This window comes from Pan troglodytes, chromosome 15 (assembly GCF_028858775.2).
Source record: "Pan troglodytes isolate AG18354 chromosome 15, NHGRI_mPanTro3-v2.0_pri, whole genome shotgun sequence".
Taxonomy (NCBI): Eukaryota; Metazoa; Chordata; class Mammalia; order Primates; family Hominidae; genus Pan; species Pan troglodytes.
Window position 1 is genome coordinate 98013782 of NC_072413.2, and position 15688 is coordinate 98029469.

General features: G+C 44.0%; 1 protein-coding gene across 5 annotated transcripts in view; it reads left to right on the forward strand.

Annotated features, from left to right (window-relative positions):
- EVL (Enah/Vasp-like) overlaps positions 1-15688 on the forward strand; it is a 172355-nt gene that overhangs the window by 39866 nt on the left and 116801 nt on the right. Inside the window, exon 1 of one of the 5 annotated variants that reach the window (XR_010151267.1) lies at positions 7998-8143. The exons of 2 other annotated variants lie outside the window; for them this stretch is intronic. Coding sequence is in view for 2 of the 3 variants with exons in the window: in XM_009428455.5 (XP_009426730.1) it covers positions 8121-8143 (23 nt within the window). In the remaining variant the exon portion in view is untranslated. Of the gene's footprint in view, positions 1-7997; positions 8144-15688 lie in introns of those variants that run through there. 2 more of the 5 variants (XM_009428455.5, XM_009428454.5) reach the window with 2 other exon arrangements.

The window sequence follows — 15688 nt, forward strand, 5'->3', positions numbered from 1 at the left end:
GTTTTTAGCTTTTTGAAAATTAGACTTCGACATAATTAGTACATATTGAGCATATAAGAATATTGAGCATATAAGCATCTTGGATGGCTTAGACTATTGCCCGAGAGTAAAGTTTTGACTAAATTGACTATGATACTCTGTCAGCCCTGCATTCCTGTACTTGTGGGTGTTTATCTATAGTCTCTTGGTCACGTGGATAGTAAGTTGCTCTTAAGGATAATCTAATTATATGGCCTGGATGAAGACTTAAAATTCCTGCCTTATCAAGATCTCAAATGACACAAAGTGCAAAGGGATAATTTCTTTTGTTGTTGTTAATAATAGTACTACTGTTGACTTGTATAGCACTTAAAATTTACGAAAGATTGGCACACCTGTTATTATATTTGATCCTCAGGATTTCTGTGTGAGGAAGCAGGATAGGAATTATTATTTATAACTTACAGGTGAGTAAACTGAGATGCTGACAGTTAAAGTGTTTTGCCAAAGGACACTCAGCTGTTAAGGAATGGAGCTGGGACCACAGCCCAGCTATTCACACTCCAGGTACATTCAGCAACTTCATAATGGAGCCAGGGTTCAAAAGGGACATTGATAAGAACAGTGAATTGAAGTGGAAAAAAATCTAGTAACACTAAAGGAATAAATAGAAAATCCTATACCCCAGCTTCATATACTTGGTATTGATTTACCATTGCTAACTATCATTTCAGCTTTTTTAGGTTATGGGGTCTGTTTCTAACTGTTGGAAAGGCCTGAAGTGCGTCTGAATCTTCTTTGACCTCTTCTCCCGCCTCGGGTGTAACAGTGCTGGTCACATGGCAGGTGCTTAGTATATATTTCTTTATTGAATGTATGTATTTGCTTTACATGATTTTATCTTCTTGATTATTCCTTTCTTCCTGGAAATACCTTCTTAATTAGCAGATTTCAGTAAATCAGGGTGACACTGGAGCAGCTGCACTTGCTTATTCAAAAGGGTAATCTGCCCTATTATTTGATGTTTGTACTGGAAAGAGGACTGCTGACTTAATCTAATTTCATCTTTTTATTAAATCTCTCTAAGTCCACAAACCATTGATTAATTAACTCAACAGATGAACAATTCTGTGTGCCAGGCCTGGGGAAAGAATGGTAAGGATGAGGCAAGGGCCCCCCTTTCATGGAGTTGACACTTCCTTTGGCTTATGGTCCTGGTGGTGGTTTTCGTTTTTCTCTTGAGATGTTTTTGATCTTGGCTCTGTTTCATTAGTAATCTGAGAGCCACATGAAACAATTGAGTTGTGAGAAAAACCGTCTCTAAGACTTACTATGTATGACTAAGAATTGCTGTGCCTTGTGAAAGATTAGGACTAAAACCAAGGTCAGTGCTAGTGGACTCCCCACGATTTCAAAATAGGATAATTTGAGGATAGTGGCCCAGAATTGTAATGGCTTCCTTTTGAAGCTGTATTTGCATACCAAGCATGCTGTTATTACTTAGATTGTGTGTATATTTCTTGTCTGATGGAGGTTGTGGGGAGTTAAACCCCTCAGGCCTCACCTTCTAGCCATTCTAGTTCCATCCCCAGGGACTCTCTTTGAGTTTGTGGGGAGTTAAACCCCTCAGGCCTCACCTTCCAGCCATTCTAGTTCCATCCCCAGGGACTCTCTTTGACTAGGGTCCCAAGACACGTAATGAACTGAGTTGTTCAGCATAAGACAATGTGTGAACATTTTAAAAATGGTTATTGATTGTGATAGGAATTCAGGAGTTTTAGAGATCAGTTGAGACTGGTTTTGGTCAGGAGGGCAACTCGATGGGTTTTTGAGGCATATTTGATAATATTAGCTACCATTGATTGTGGTTAATGTGTGTAATGCACATCACAGCATCCCCACAAAATACATGCTGTCTTCCCCATTTTAGGATGAGGAAACTGAGACTTAGGCTGGTGAGAATTTGCCCAAGGCTTCTCAGGGAGATAGGAGTAGAACTGGATTCAGAATCATACCTTTCCATAGCCACTTGTGGAGAGAAGGTGGAAGCACTATGGATCCGGGACCGAGGGTCCCCTGGCCATTGGAACGATCTTTGATTGGGCCATGAGAAAAGAATAGTATTTTTAGTCATGTTCATAGCTGATTTCCATTTGTGGCTCCTTGTGTTTCATCTCCACACAGCACAGGTGGAGGTGATATGGTTAGGGTGCGGAGTCAGTGCAGGGCCATGCCGAGGGGCCAGGTTGGCAAGTTTGAGAGCTGGGTTGAAGCATACAATGGTCAGATTGTGCGGGAGCCAAATGCCAAGTTTGGGGGCTGAGACTATTATGCAGACAGTAAAAAAGAATGGTAGGTTTATTTTTTATATTTTTATGGTTACATAGTAGATATTTCTATTTATAGGGTACATGAGATATTTTGATATAGGCAGATATGTGTAATAACTAATTACAGATGGGACAAATGGGGTATCCATCACCTCAAACATTTATTATTTCTTTGTGTTGCTGACATTCCAGTTATACTCTTTTAGTTATTTTTAAATGTACAATAAATTAGTGTTGACTGTAATCACCCTATTGTGCTATCAGATACTAGCATTTGATTCTTATTCATTCTAACTCTATTTTAATAGATAAAATATAATCAGTCCCCTGCCCATTGGTTACCCATGAACATCCCCAACCCTTCCCAGCCTCTGGTAACCATCATTCTACTCTCTATTCTACTCAGAAGTTCGATTGTTTCAATTTTTAGCCCCTATTCTAATTTTTAATTTAAATTTAATTTTTAGCTCTCGTTCTTCTCACAAGTTCAATTGTTTTAATTTTTAGCTCCCAGAAATGAGTGAGAACATGTGAAGTTTGTCTTTCTGTGCTTGGCTTATTTCACTTAACATAATGACCTCCAGTCCATCCATGTTGTTGCAGATGACAGGACTCATTGTTTTTTATGGTTGAATAGTACTCCACTGTGTATATGTACCACACTTTCTTTATGCAGTCATCTGTTGATGGGTACTTAGGTTGCTTCCAAATCTTGGCTATTGTCAGCAGTGCTGCAGTAAACATGAGAGTGCAGATATCTCTTCAGTGTATTGATTTCCTTTCTTTGGGGTATATATCTAGCAGTGGAATTGCTGGATCATATGAACACTTTAGTTTTAGTTTTTGAGTTGTGGGTTTTTTAACTGGCAATTGGTAGGGTTGAAAACTGTGCAGGAAGGGAGTAAGACAGGCAGGAGATCAGGTAGAGGCTAGAAGGGTCTTAATTAGGGTTGTAGAAGTGAAACCAGGGAGAAATGGGCCTCTGAAGACACTGTTGAATTCCTCTTATTACCGCTCAGCCCCCTGGCCATTGGAAAGATCCTTGATTGGGCCATGAGAAAAGAATAGTATTTTTAGTCATGATCATAGCTGACTTCCATTTGTGGCTCCTTCTGTTTCATCTCCACACAGCACAGAAGTGAATGTGCATATTAGTAAATGTTGAAATAGAGTTCTTTTTTTACTTGATTGGCACATTAGATTCTGTTCAGATGCTCAGCCCTTATTTTGCTTCACGTCCATCATGGCTGTGTGCCCACAGCCTAAAAAAGTGGCAGAGGAAATGTTGATTGTAAGGTCTCAAGTCCACGGGACATCAGGGCCTTAAACTCTCTGTTTATTGGCCTCCAAGTGAACTGTAATGCGATTCAGTACTAACAAATCATAAATTCCTTTTCTTGGACAGTTGACCATTTCATATGAAAAGACATGGGTTGCAAAACTAAGGTACCGGTTAAGCTAAGGACACTTGTTTAAAATATTCTCATTTAGCTTTCCCACATTGTCAGGAACCCAGGGACATTTCCTGTTCATGTTTGTGTTTGTATCAGTGTCTCCATGTTTGTTTCTCCGGAGAAGTCCTGGGCAGCTCACATGTCCAGTAACTGCAGATGAGTGTTCTGCCATGGTAGTACTGCTGGGGGTAGGGAGGGTATTCTTAGGAATGACACTAGAAAGAGGAAGTGAATCCAGATTAACTAGGGTGAGTGTGACAGTTTGTAGCTGGGAGAGCCCCACAGATCATTAGCGCCGGCAGGGACTGCCAGATTCATTTAGGCCAGTGTGTTCAGGTTGAGCCTGTCCTGGTAAGAGAGAGGGAAGGCCTTGCAGCAGGGACTCTAGGGCCCCTCCACCTTCTTCAGCCGGAACTATTCTACTTTGATCAGTTGTATGTATTAGGGTTCCATGGAAGTGTTATTTTTAAAAATAAGACAATTATTGGCTGGGCACAGTGGCTCATGCCTGTAATCCCAGCACTTTGGGAGGCCAAGGTGGGTAGATCACTTGATGCCAGGAGTTCGAGACCAGCCTGGCCAACATGGCAAAACCCTGTCTCTACTAAAAATAAAATAAAATAAAAATTAGCCAGGCATGGTGGTGCATGCCTGTAATCCCAGCTACTGGGGAAGCTGAGGCACAAGAATCACATGAACCTGGGAGGCAGAGGTTGCAGTGAGCTGAGATTGCACCACTGCACTCCAGCCTGGGTGACAGAGTAAGACTCTGTCTCAAAAAAATAATAATAATAATTAATTATTTATTAATTTAAAAATTTAACATCTGGCTATTCTTTCATGGTACAAAGGGAAATTAAGTCCCAGAGTAGGAGTGTGCATTATCTGAGCCTGAGTTGTTGGTGAATGGCTTGGAGTGCCATTAAAAAAAAAAAAAAAAAAAAAAAAATCACTGGGCGTTGTGGCTCACGCCTGTAATCCCAGCACTTTGGGAGGCCGAGGAGGGTGGACCACAAGGTCAAGAGATCAACACCATCCTGGCCAACATGGTGAAACCCCGTCTCTACTAAAAATACAAAAATTGGCTGGGTGTGGCGGCACGTGCCTGTAATACCAGTTACTCGGGAGGCTGAAGCACGAGAATCACTTGAACCCAGGAGGCAGAGGTTGCAGTGAGCTGAGATTGCGCCACTGCACTGCAGCTTGGCAATGGAGCAAGACTCCGTCTCAAAAAACAAACAAATGTCCGGCCTGGGCAAAAGAGCGAGACTCCGTCTCTAAAACAAACAAACAAACAAAAACAACAACAACAAAAAAGCACATTATGTGGTCACAGAAGTGCCTTTTTGAGCCCTATTCCAGACAGGAGTGGAGTTGTCAGGAGTCACGGACCCTCACTTATGTTTCTGTTTCTGACACTTTGGTGTTATCAGTAATCAAGTGGTCGAGGATTTCTAGCCTTTGAAGCAGACTTGGTTCCCATTTGGACCCCAATGCCATGTCAGCTGAGGTGTCTACCTCTCACTTCCTGGAACAGTTGAGGCACTTTTTTTTAGCCCTGGCAGGTCTCTTGCTTGGCCATGAAATTTGGGGATTCACCTGGCCAGCTACATAAAATAGCCCAAAAGGGTCAGTGTCCTACCGCCTCTGCAGGGCCACAGGCTGCCTGACAGTCTATCAAATAAGTCCTCTTCTGGAGGCAGCCTGAGCTGGTTGGATCATTGGTGTAAGGACACCAGGAGAGCATGTTGGAGTTAGCTCAGCCGGAATCCATGTCATTACTCTGCTACTTATAGCTGTATGACCCTGGACAAGTTACTTAACCACTTTGGCCTCTGTCTCCTATTAGTAAGTTGGGAGAATCTCTTAATATTATGTGTAAAATGAGCTTGGTGCTGGGATTTGATTTTTCACCATTTCTACCAACTGTCCTCTACCAGGACCTTATGAATTGCCCTGAAAGGTGCTGGTTATACCTGCAAAAGGAGAGTCTTGAGTCACTGGTGGAGAGCAGGCACAGAGTCTAGAGGTCCCCACAAAATTAAATGAGCCACCCATTGAGCAGACAGGATACTTCCAAGGAGTGGTAGTCTCTTCATGAAGAAGAATCACCCAATCATCAGAGCTGTCCGGTTAGAGATCATCTTGTGAGATAATAAAGCTGATGAAGATACTTATGTAACTTAATATATTTGATAAAGAACTTTCCAACTCCTACTTTATTGGTTTCTTGCAACACTCCTATGAGAGAGGCGTGGGCAGTATCAATATTATTCTGGTTTTATATAGGGTAAATCCAAGGCCCAGGGAATTTAAGTAGCTTGTCAGTGATCACAGAGTAAGGGGCAGATCTGGGACTTAAAACTGAGTTATTTAATGACTTGAATATTTTGTGTTTCCTGTTATTATGATTCTGCCAAGAAGCTGCCATCACCAGAAGGTCTCAGGCAGATGCTGGTCACGAATACTGCAGAAGGCATTTCAGATCAGCTTAGGTGATTGCTGTGTGGTTTGGGGGACCACAGGATTCCCCCAGACACCTCCCTCACTCGTCAGTCGGCCTCGTTTGGCCTTTGTCACTGCATTTCTTTGAGTCAAGACCTGGACTCTCTTGCTTCTCTTCGAGACGGAGATAACTGTATGAAGAGTGATACATTTGTCCCAGAGCACCTTCGTGTGAATGTATGTACTGGATCACTCTTCTCCCTGATAAAAGCTGAGGCAAAAGAGGTTCATTCAGCAAACCTTATGTGAATAATTCCTTTTTGTCAAGTGCTATGTCAGGCATTGGGAATACAAAAATTAACTTCACACATTCCTGTCCTCAAGGAACTCTTAGATTTGCAGGAGAGGCAAACACAATGTCGGATGCCATGCAGGTGGCAGCCAAGGAGAGAGAGCAGTGCGCTGCCCCGTGGGAATCTCAGCCCCTCGGAGAGGGAGCAGCACGTGGGCAGCGGCTCACATTAGGGAGCAGCAAAGAACCTCATCCAGCTGGTCCATGGGCCCGAGAAGGGAGGTCCTGACAGATTTTGGGAACTGTGAATGTCTAACTGAATTTGAAGGTTTGTGAAGAGTTTTAGTGGAAGAAAGAATTGGAGAAATAAGACTTTGCATGTCATGAAGAGGCGTAAAAGACTTTATTTCTTGAGCTGTGAGGAGTTAGTAATGCAGGGTTAAACAGAGGCATCAAAATCAGAATTGGTAACTGGTTTTCCTTCTTCCACCCCTTCTCTAAAACTCAGCCAGAGCAATTTTCCTAAGGCCAGAGGCTGAGTGAGGGGCGCTGAGGGCACACCCAGGCTGCGTGAGTGGGCAAGGGGAAAGGGGCAGCTTCAGGCCACCTTTTCCAGGTCGATTACAGTTAGTGACTGATGACACTGGGGTCAAGGGAGAGAAAAAACGTCAAGAGTGACTCATACGTTTTTATTTGAGATCTGCCTTGCTTATTTCACAAAGAGTTGCAACCCGAATGCTGAAGATTTTCCTTCATGGCAAGTCTCAGAATACAACCTCAGCTCATTTGCCAAATCTTGCCAGCCTGATAAACATTTTTCTTTTGGGGGCTGGCATCTCGTTTCCTTCTTCTTCTCTTCTGAAATGATTATAGCAATTTTTGTGCTTCAAGGAATTGGTGAGAACCGGGTACATACTATATACTCGATAAATGAATAATCAAATAAATGAGATCACTAATAAGGAGTGACATGTAAGGTCACGCTGGTCATGGTAAAGTGGTGGACATAAAATGCGACTTGTGATTCTGAAGCAGCTTATGCATTTGTGCTAAAATAGTGTTTGGTAGTGGAATGGTAAAATACAGAATTCTGCAGAATTTTTCAGTACTTACGTTCACATATAATGTTGGTCATGCCTGAGCTTATAGCAGCAGCAGCCAGAGGAAGATGAGGTAATTAGGCAGATCACAGCGGAACAGGTTGCATTCTCATTCCTTTCAGCCTTCTCTCCTCTCTCCCCAACCTGCACAGTTCTGGTAGGGGGTGGGATGTGTTACATGCTTTACCCAGGATCCCAGGCGTGCCCTGGGTTCGACTTCTTTCTCTAGACTAATCCAGTTCCCAGCCTGGAGCCTAAGCATACACTGCATTAATCAGACTTGCTGGAATGATCACATGGTTTTCTAGCTGCCTCCCCTGTTAGCTGCCGCTTGTCAGCAGCTGGCGGAGCTGGAGGCTGCAGGCCCCTGTCTGCAGAAAGCCTTTTACTTCAGAATATTGGGGGGTGTGGAAACCCCGCCTAATTTTTCTGCACTTTGCACCATCTGACTAACTAAATGGTTGTCCTCCATACCAAAAAGACTACCACACAATCTAAGGAAATTGTCTCTGACTAGGTCATGTTTCCATTTGAAGAATTCAGGTATGTTCTGGGCTTTCTACATCAGTCTGCTGCTGGCTTTTTGTTCTCGCTAGGTTTTTGCTGTGTAATGACAGCTTAGGCTCTGGCTGGTTCTCACAAAAAAAAAACAGGGTTCTTTTCAGCTTGTGGTGGGGTTTATCCCAGTCATGGGGGTGGGAGGTGCAGAGGTGGTGCAGGTCAGGGGTGTTTACTGTGTGCAGAAGTGCAGCGTGGATAATTGGTCTGATCACGGGTGAATTTGTCCAGGACCCCACCTTGTGCCTTATTTGAGCTGCTGTTGCTGGTGTAGAGTTGTGAATACAGAATAGCAACTGTGTGTCCAGAATGAGTCTCTTGCTATCTTTTGTTTTTCTTCCTTTGTCAACTCATGCAGTCTACTGCTCTTTTTAAAAAATGCTGATTGTAGCAGTGAAGGTGAAAAATTCTGCAAGTCTGTCTGCATAGTTGAGATTTGATTTTGGCTCTTCTTGTCTTCATTATTTTTAGTAGTAATCTCATCGCCGGTCTGTTTTCTGGGAAGTGCCCTGATAGTGTTTTGTTAACAGGGCTCTTTGCTTTCGTATGCTTTTCAGCTGCTGTAATTATTAGTGCTCCAAATTAGATCTTTTGTGAATCTTACTCCCTCTCTTCTCCAGGAATCTATCCCTGGATATAAATGTGGGAAGGGATGTTCCAATAGAAGGAGTTTCTAAGAAATGAAAATAAAGGAGGCGGAATGGGAGGGTCATCAGATTCTTCTTGTGCATATTTCCACCTCTCTGGAACATATGGAAGAGAGCGTGTGTGTGTGCGCGCGCGCACACACACACTTCCGACTTCTGAAAGCTTCTCATTTTTCAAATGCAATTTTTGTGCATTTTAGAACTGAGCATAAATTCCATATTGATGGGCAAAGAGTGATTGTGCGGGAACCTCAGTTCTACCTCTACGGGCCTTTTTTATTCCTCCAAATGTTGCTGCGGTAGACATTAAAACAATAAGAGAATAACCACCTTTCATTCTTCTAAGAGAAAACTACAGACCTGTTAGCCAGTCAAGGGAGTAGATAAGAGGATCATTAGATCTCCACAAAGAAAAGTCGGACCGTAAAGGTCGTCCCCTGCCCTTTTCAGTAAACTTGATACTTTGGATTCAGGAAGTTATCCTTTGTTTAGTCGTGTGTCTCTGCATTATTTCTAATGGCCTGGGTTTGCGACAAAGAAATTCTTTTTATGTGGCAGTGTGCTCTGGTGACATGGGCCCCTGCCCTTACAGAGTGACCAGAACTTTTATAATAGCCCCATTAGATGACTAACAAGAATTTATATAATGTCTGGCGTGTTACAGTAGATAGGCCCCTGGGTTCTAATGTCTGTTTCAAAAGTAGCTTTTGTGATCCTTGTGAGAGTTATGGAAGCGTTCTGTAATTTGTAGAAAGTAGCTCAATTGCGTAGTTCACGTTTTATTGTTAGCATTTACTCTAGATGAAGTACCCCATCTACCCTCTTGAACAGAGCTTGGAGCCTTTCATTACGTTTCATGGTTAGGGAAGAGGGTTATGTATGAACACATCCACTCGCATTGTGGTGGGCTTCTAATCTAAGGGTCAAGAGCTGGGTCTGATGAGGTGGGAGGGGGTTGAATTAAAGGCCATTGCACTGATTGAGAAAAAGGGGCCATCATTATGAAGGGTAGACCACAAAGGGGAGGGCTGTTACCTCTTGCTTCAAGCTTTTGCCTAAGCTGGCCCTGAAAAATTTTACTGGATGTGACTGCATTTGTGACTGCTGCATGGTGTCAGACAAATGACTTTCTTCTCTAGTCATGGAGTTTGTGTATGTGGGGGCCCCATGATCATGGTGGGGCAACACAGGGACTCTAGAGGTACCTGGCTTTTTAGCTTAGTTCAGTGGGGTTCTCTAGCTTTAGCATGCAGCAGAATCCCTGGAAAGCTCATTAAAACTCAGATTGCTGGACCCCACTCCCAGAATTTCTCATTGAGTAGATCTGGGGCGAGGCCTAAGAATCTGTATTTCTAACAACTTCCCAGGTGAGTCTGATGCTGCAGATCTGGAGAGCAGACTTAACAACCATTGGCTTAGGAAAAGCAGAAGATTACCTTCATGGAGATGGGAAGTTTGAGGCAAATGCAGGGTGGAGGTACGGGTAAGAAAAATTGAGAGCAGACAGAAGCAGGTCAAGGACAGGTAGGTGAACCACCAGTCACTTGGGGAGGTTTTGCAGAGCAGTAAGATTATAAACTAAGTTCTCTGTTTCTTTGGGATGAGAATCAGAGAACTTGGTTTTATAATCTCGGTGCCGCTATGAACTAACTTGGTGGGCTTGGCAAGTCTCTTGATCTTTCTTAGTGTCAGCTGAAATGGGGAGAGTGATTCTCACCAAGAAACTCCATAACACTGTTAGAATTAAATGGGATAATATAAACTTTATGAATTACAGCAGTTCTTCCTACATGAATATAAAGGGGGAAGCACATCCTGGGGCCGGCTCCATCAGGTTATCCACACGTGCCTGTAGGCCTCGTTTGTGGACACGCTCCTCCACACATCCCCAGCCCTGAGAGCAGAAGGAAGGGCCACATTCTTGGTTTGTTTTTTTTTTTTTTTTGGAGACAGACTCACTCTCTGTCACCCGGGCTGGAGTGCAGTGGCACAATCTCAGCTTACTGCAACCTCTGCATCCTGGATTCAAGCAATCCTTCTGCCTCAGCCTCCCAAGTAGCTGTGATTACAGGCATGCACCACCACGCCCAGATAATTTTTTTGTATTTTTAGTAGAGGCAGGGTTTCACCATGTTGGCCAGGCTGTTCTTGAACTCCTGACCTCATGTGATCTACCCACCTCGGCCCCCAAAAGTGTTGGGTTTACAGGCATGAGCCACCACACCTGGCTGGCCACATTTGTTTTTAAAAGGAAGTCTGATTTTGACTCAGATGCATTTACTTATTGGACTATGAATTCCATGAGAGCAGAATTCATAAAAACAACAGAATCCTGCCTGTTTTTGTTTCCTTGGCACCTACAACTGCTTGACACACAGTAAGACCTTAATGAGCAGTTGGTACAGTGCATTTTAACCAGAACTTAAGGAAAAGCAAGCAAGCTATCCAGCTAGCTCGGCACAGTCCTGAGGTCGGTGCCATGGTGCCACGTGGGCCGTTTTGTGTGCTGGTTCAGGAGAACGTGTGGAAAAGCTGATAACTGATCTCCTGAGAAAAACGTGGTGTCCTCAGCACACCCCACTTGCTGGAGTGCCAGAGAAGTCATCACGTTTCATTAAGGAATCCCTGCAGATGATCTCACTCCACAGAGCACTGATGGTTGTGATGATTTACTGCTGCCTGGGTCCCACGCCTAGAGAGTAATAGGAGCTTGAGAGGTTGGGCCAGTGTTTTACAGCTGCCTAGGGGATTTTTGTCTGCCATTGCCTACAAGACTATTGTTCTACCACCAGGCAAGCTGTTCTAGCTGGCTCTTGGGGTAGACACAGGTCACTTGTCCTTTTGCCCTTTTTTTTTTTTTTAATTTTTTTTTTGGAACACAGTCTCGCTTTGTCGCCTGGGTTGGCGTGCAGCGGCAGGATCTCGGCTCACTGCAACCTCCACATCCCAAGTTCAAGCAATTCTCCTGCCCTAGCCTCCTGAGCAGCTGGGATTACAAGTACGCACCACCAAGCCTGGCTAATTTTTTTTTTTTTTTTTGAGATGGAGTTTCGCTCTTGTCTCGGGCTCCAGCAATTCTCCTGTCTCAGCCTCCCGAGTAGCTGGGATTACAGGCATATGCCACCATGCCTGACTAATTTTGTATTTTTAGTAGAGACAGGGTTTTTCCATGTTGGTCAGGCTGGTCTCGAACTCCTGACCTCAGGTGATCCCCATGCCTCGGCCTCCCAAAGTGCTGGGATTACAGACGTGAGCCACCGCACCTAGCCTAATTTTTGTATTTTTGTAGAGACGGGGTTCAACCATGTTGACCAGGCTGGTCTTGAACTCCTGACCTCAAGTAATCTGCCCACCTCAGCCTCCCAAAGTGCTGGGATTACAGGCATGAGCCACCGTACCCAGCCTCCTTTTGCCTTTTTAAAAAACTTTCTTAGACTTCCTTCTACTGAACTGAAAGTTTTAAGTAAACATTTACCTGTTTCTACACACCACAGAGACTGTCTTGAGCATTTTGTGAAATACCATGTAGTTTTCCTTCTACCTCTGGACCCAGAACAGTGCCTACATTTCCTTACCACCCCAGAATGAAGAATTTTAAATGTGACTTTTTTCCCCATAATCCGTCAAGCAAGAATGGAGCCCAAATCAGAGACTTTTGTTTCTCAGAACTCCTGGTATTTGACTTATTCCGATTTATTTCCGGGAGGAATGTAGTGTACCAAGATCTAAAATCCACAATTGCTATTTGTTAGTCACATGAAAATGGAAGTTACTATTTTGAGTCTGTTTTATTTTTAAACAAAAACATCATGGAAGGGTTTGAAGTTCAAACTCTAACCAACTTTCTTTATTAATTCAAATTTATATCTACTCTTGGGAAATGTAATGGTTTTTCTTGCCCTTTCACTGGAATATTGAAACAAGTCAAAATGAGTAGTATTGGGGAAGACTTGAAGTTGGCAAGGCTAAAGAACCATCCAAGTGTCAAGAGCCCAAGCCAGCTTGGTCTCTCTCATTTTCCAGGCTCCTGTAGTACCTTGAAGAAACAGATGTTTAGTACATTGATCTGAGCTGAGGAAATAAGTCTCAGATGAACAGGAGGTAGAGACTGGGCCAGGCAGGGAAGGGGAAGGAAAAGAACCTTGATCATTGAATACCTGCTGTGTGCCAATCACTGCTGATTGCTTTGCCCAAGGTAACTTTAACTCACATAAATGAAATGGACTCTCTCCTCCATACCACTCTAGCCACGTGGGCCTTGTGCTCCTCCTCTAGACCTCTTCACTGGCTGTATCTCTGCCTGGATTGCCCTGCCCCCAGGCAGCCATGTGGCTTGCTGGAGATGAAAACACAGTCCACATCAGAACTTGTCCTAAACTCTGGGCCCATATATCCATCTGCTTGTTTGATGTCACTACTGGAAGCCTAATTAGGCATCTCAAACATGTCTAACACGGTTCTCCAGCTCTTTCCTGTCCTTTCTTCAGTCTTCCGCAGCCCAGTCAGCGGCAGCTCCGCAACTCCTTCCTTCTAGTTGTTCAGTCATTCTTGACCCCTTTCTCCTACTCTCCACATCTCGTCTCTCATCCATCAAGCAGTCCTACCAGCTCTGTCTCAGAATATACACCAAATCCAACCACTTCCTACTGGCCCTACTACCACCAGCCTTGTCCAAATGCCAGCATCTGAATTGCTGCAGTAGCATTGTAACTGCCCTCCAAGCTTTCTGCCCTGTTCTCTAGTCTCAATTTTTCACCCATTTTCCTTTTTAAGATAAGAAGTCAAATCATGTCACTCCTGTTCTCAAACCACCCACCTCCCCTCCCAGTAACTTCCCACTTCACTGAGAGTGAGAGCACAAGCTCCTTTAATGGCTTACCAGGCCTGCTCAGCTCGGCCCTCTTATCAGATTCCATCTCTAACAGCACCCTGTCTCCTCCACACCACTCTAGCCTTACCGGCTTGTGCTGTTCCTTGAACACACCAGGCTGCCTCCTCCTTGAGGCCTGTGCACTGACAGTCTCTGCCTGGATTGCTCTGCCCCCAGGTGGCCACGTGGCTTATGCCCTGGTCTCTTCCAGGTCTCTACTCAGATGTTACCCTGACCTGTCTTTTTAATATCCCTCTCCCCACAATGGGCACTCCCTTTCTTTTTACTCTGCTTTATTTTTTGCCAGATCACATATCACCATCTATATACTGTAGCTTTAAATTTTATATTTGTTATTGTTTACCTCCCTTAGCAGAACCTAAGTGCCACAAGGATAGGTTTTTAAAAATACACAGTTGGCGGGGCGTGGTGGCTCACGCCTGTAACCCCAGCACTTTGGGAGGCAGAGGCGGGTGGGTTACCTGAGGTCAAGAGTTCAAGACCAGCCTGACCAACATGGAGAAACCCCTACTAAAATACAAAATACAAAAATACAAAATTAGCCAGGCATAGTGGCGCATGCCTGTAATCCTAGCTACTCGGGAGGCTGAGGCAGGAGAATCGCTTGAACCTGGGATGCAGAGGTTACGGTGAGCCGAGATCGGGCCACTGCATTTCAGCCTGAGCAATAACAGTGACACTCTGTCTCCAAAAACAAACAAACAAACAAAACACAGCTGTGGTGGGGCACAGTGGCTCACACTTGTAATCCCAGCATTTTGGGAGGCTGAGGCGGATAGATTGCTTGAGCCCAGGAGCCCCAGATCAGCCTGGGTAACATGGCGAAACCCCACGTCTACAAAAAGTACAAAAATTAGCCGGGCATGGTGACACATGCCTGTGGTCCCAGCTGCTTGGGAGGCTGAGGTGAGAGGATCATCTGAGCTCAGGAAGTCAAGGCTGCAGTGAGCCAAGATCATGCCACTGCACTCCAGTGTCTCAGGAAAAAAAAAAAAAAAAAAAAACACAACACTGTTGTGTCCATAGTGCCTTGCATACAGTAGGTATCTAATAAATATTTGTTAAATGAATGAAAGAAATGAGAACAGACACTCAGAGAGGTTAAGTAATTTGCTTAAAGTCACCCAGCTGTTAAGGGAATCAGTCAGTTTCAGTTCAGTCCCTCTTTCCCAGATACTATGTGCCTGAAATGCCATCCTATAAATTGACCCTGTGTCTTAACCATCAGCCCAACCTTTCAGTCTTTCCTGTGGGCTCAGAGCTTGTCGTGGTGCCTGGCACGTGCTCCACAGATGTAGGAAAAGTAGGGAACTTCTAGAAAAGAAGCAGAGGGCTTGGGGTAGAATGACCTACCCTCCTCCCAGTTCCCACAGCTCTTCCATCCCATCTCTGTGTAGTGCTTACTACTGTGTAGTTGTATGATTATTAGTTTCTCTCACATCTTCTTCTCTACCAAAGCATGAGCTCCTTGAGGTCAGAGAGAAGGTCGTCATCTTGTATCCCTACCAACTACTGCTGACAGCATACTCTCAGCTCTGGGACGTATTATTAAGTGTCTGATAATGAAAATACTTTGAATTAAGTAAGTCACAGTCCCTAACTGTGGGAGCTATGATCCCTCTCTGTCTTGGATCCCCGGGGCCTGTTGGAATCTACAACCATGTGGATCTTTGATAGATGATGGTGGGAGCACTGGTTGGTGGAATAATGCAGAGGGCAGACAGACCAGGGAGAGAGAATAGAGCAGGTAAGACAGGGATGGACAGACCTCATTGACTTGACAGTTTCACCTGGTGTCCATCTGACAAGCCAAAAGCAAGGTGTTATTTGGGGAAACAAATTATTTATTTATAAAAATTTTAATTATTATAGATACTAAGTATACCTATTTATGGGGTACATGTGATATTTTGATACAAGCATACAGTGTACAATGTGTAATGATCAAATCAGGGTAACTGGAATGCCCATCTCAAGCGTTTATCATTTCTT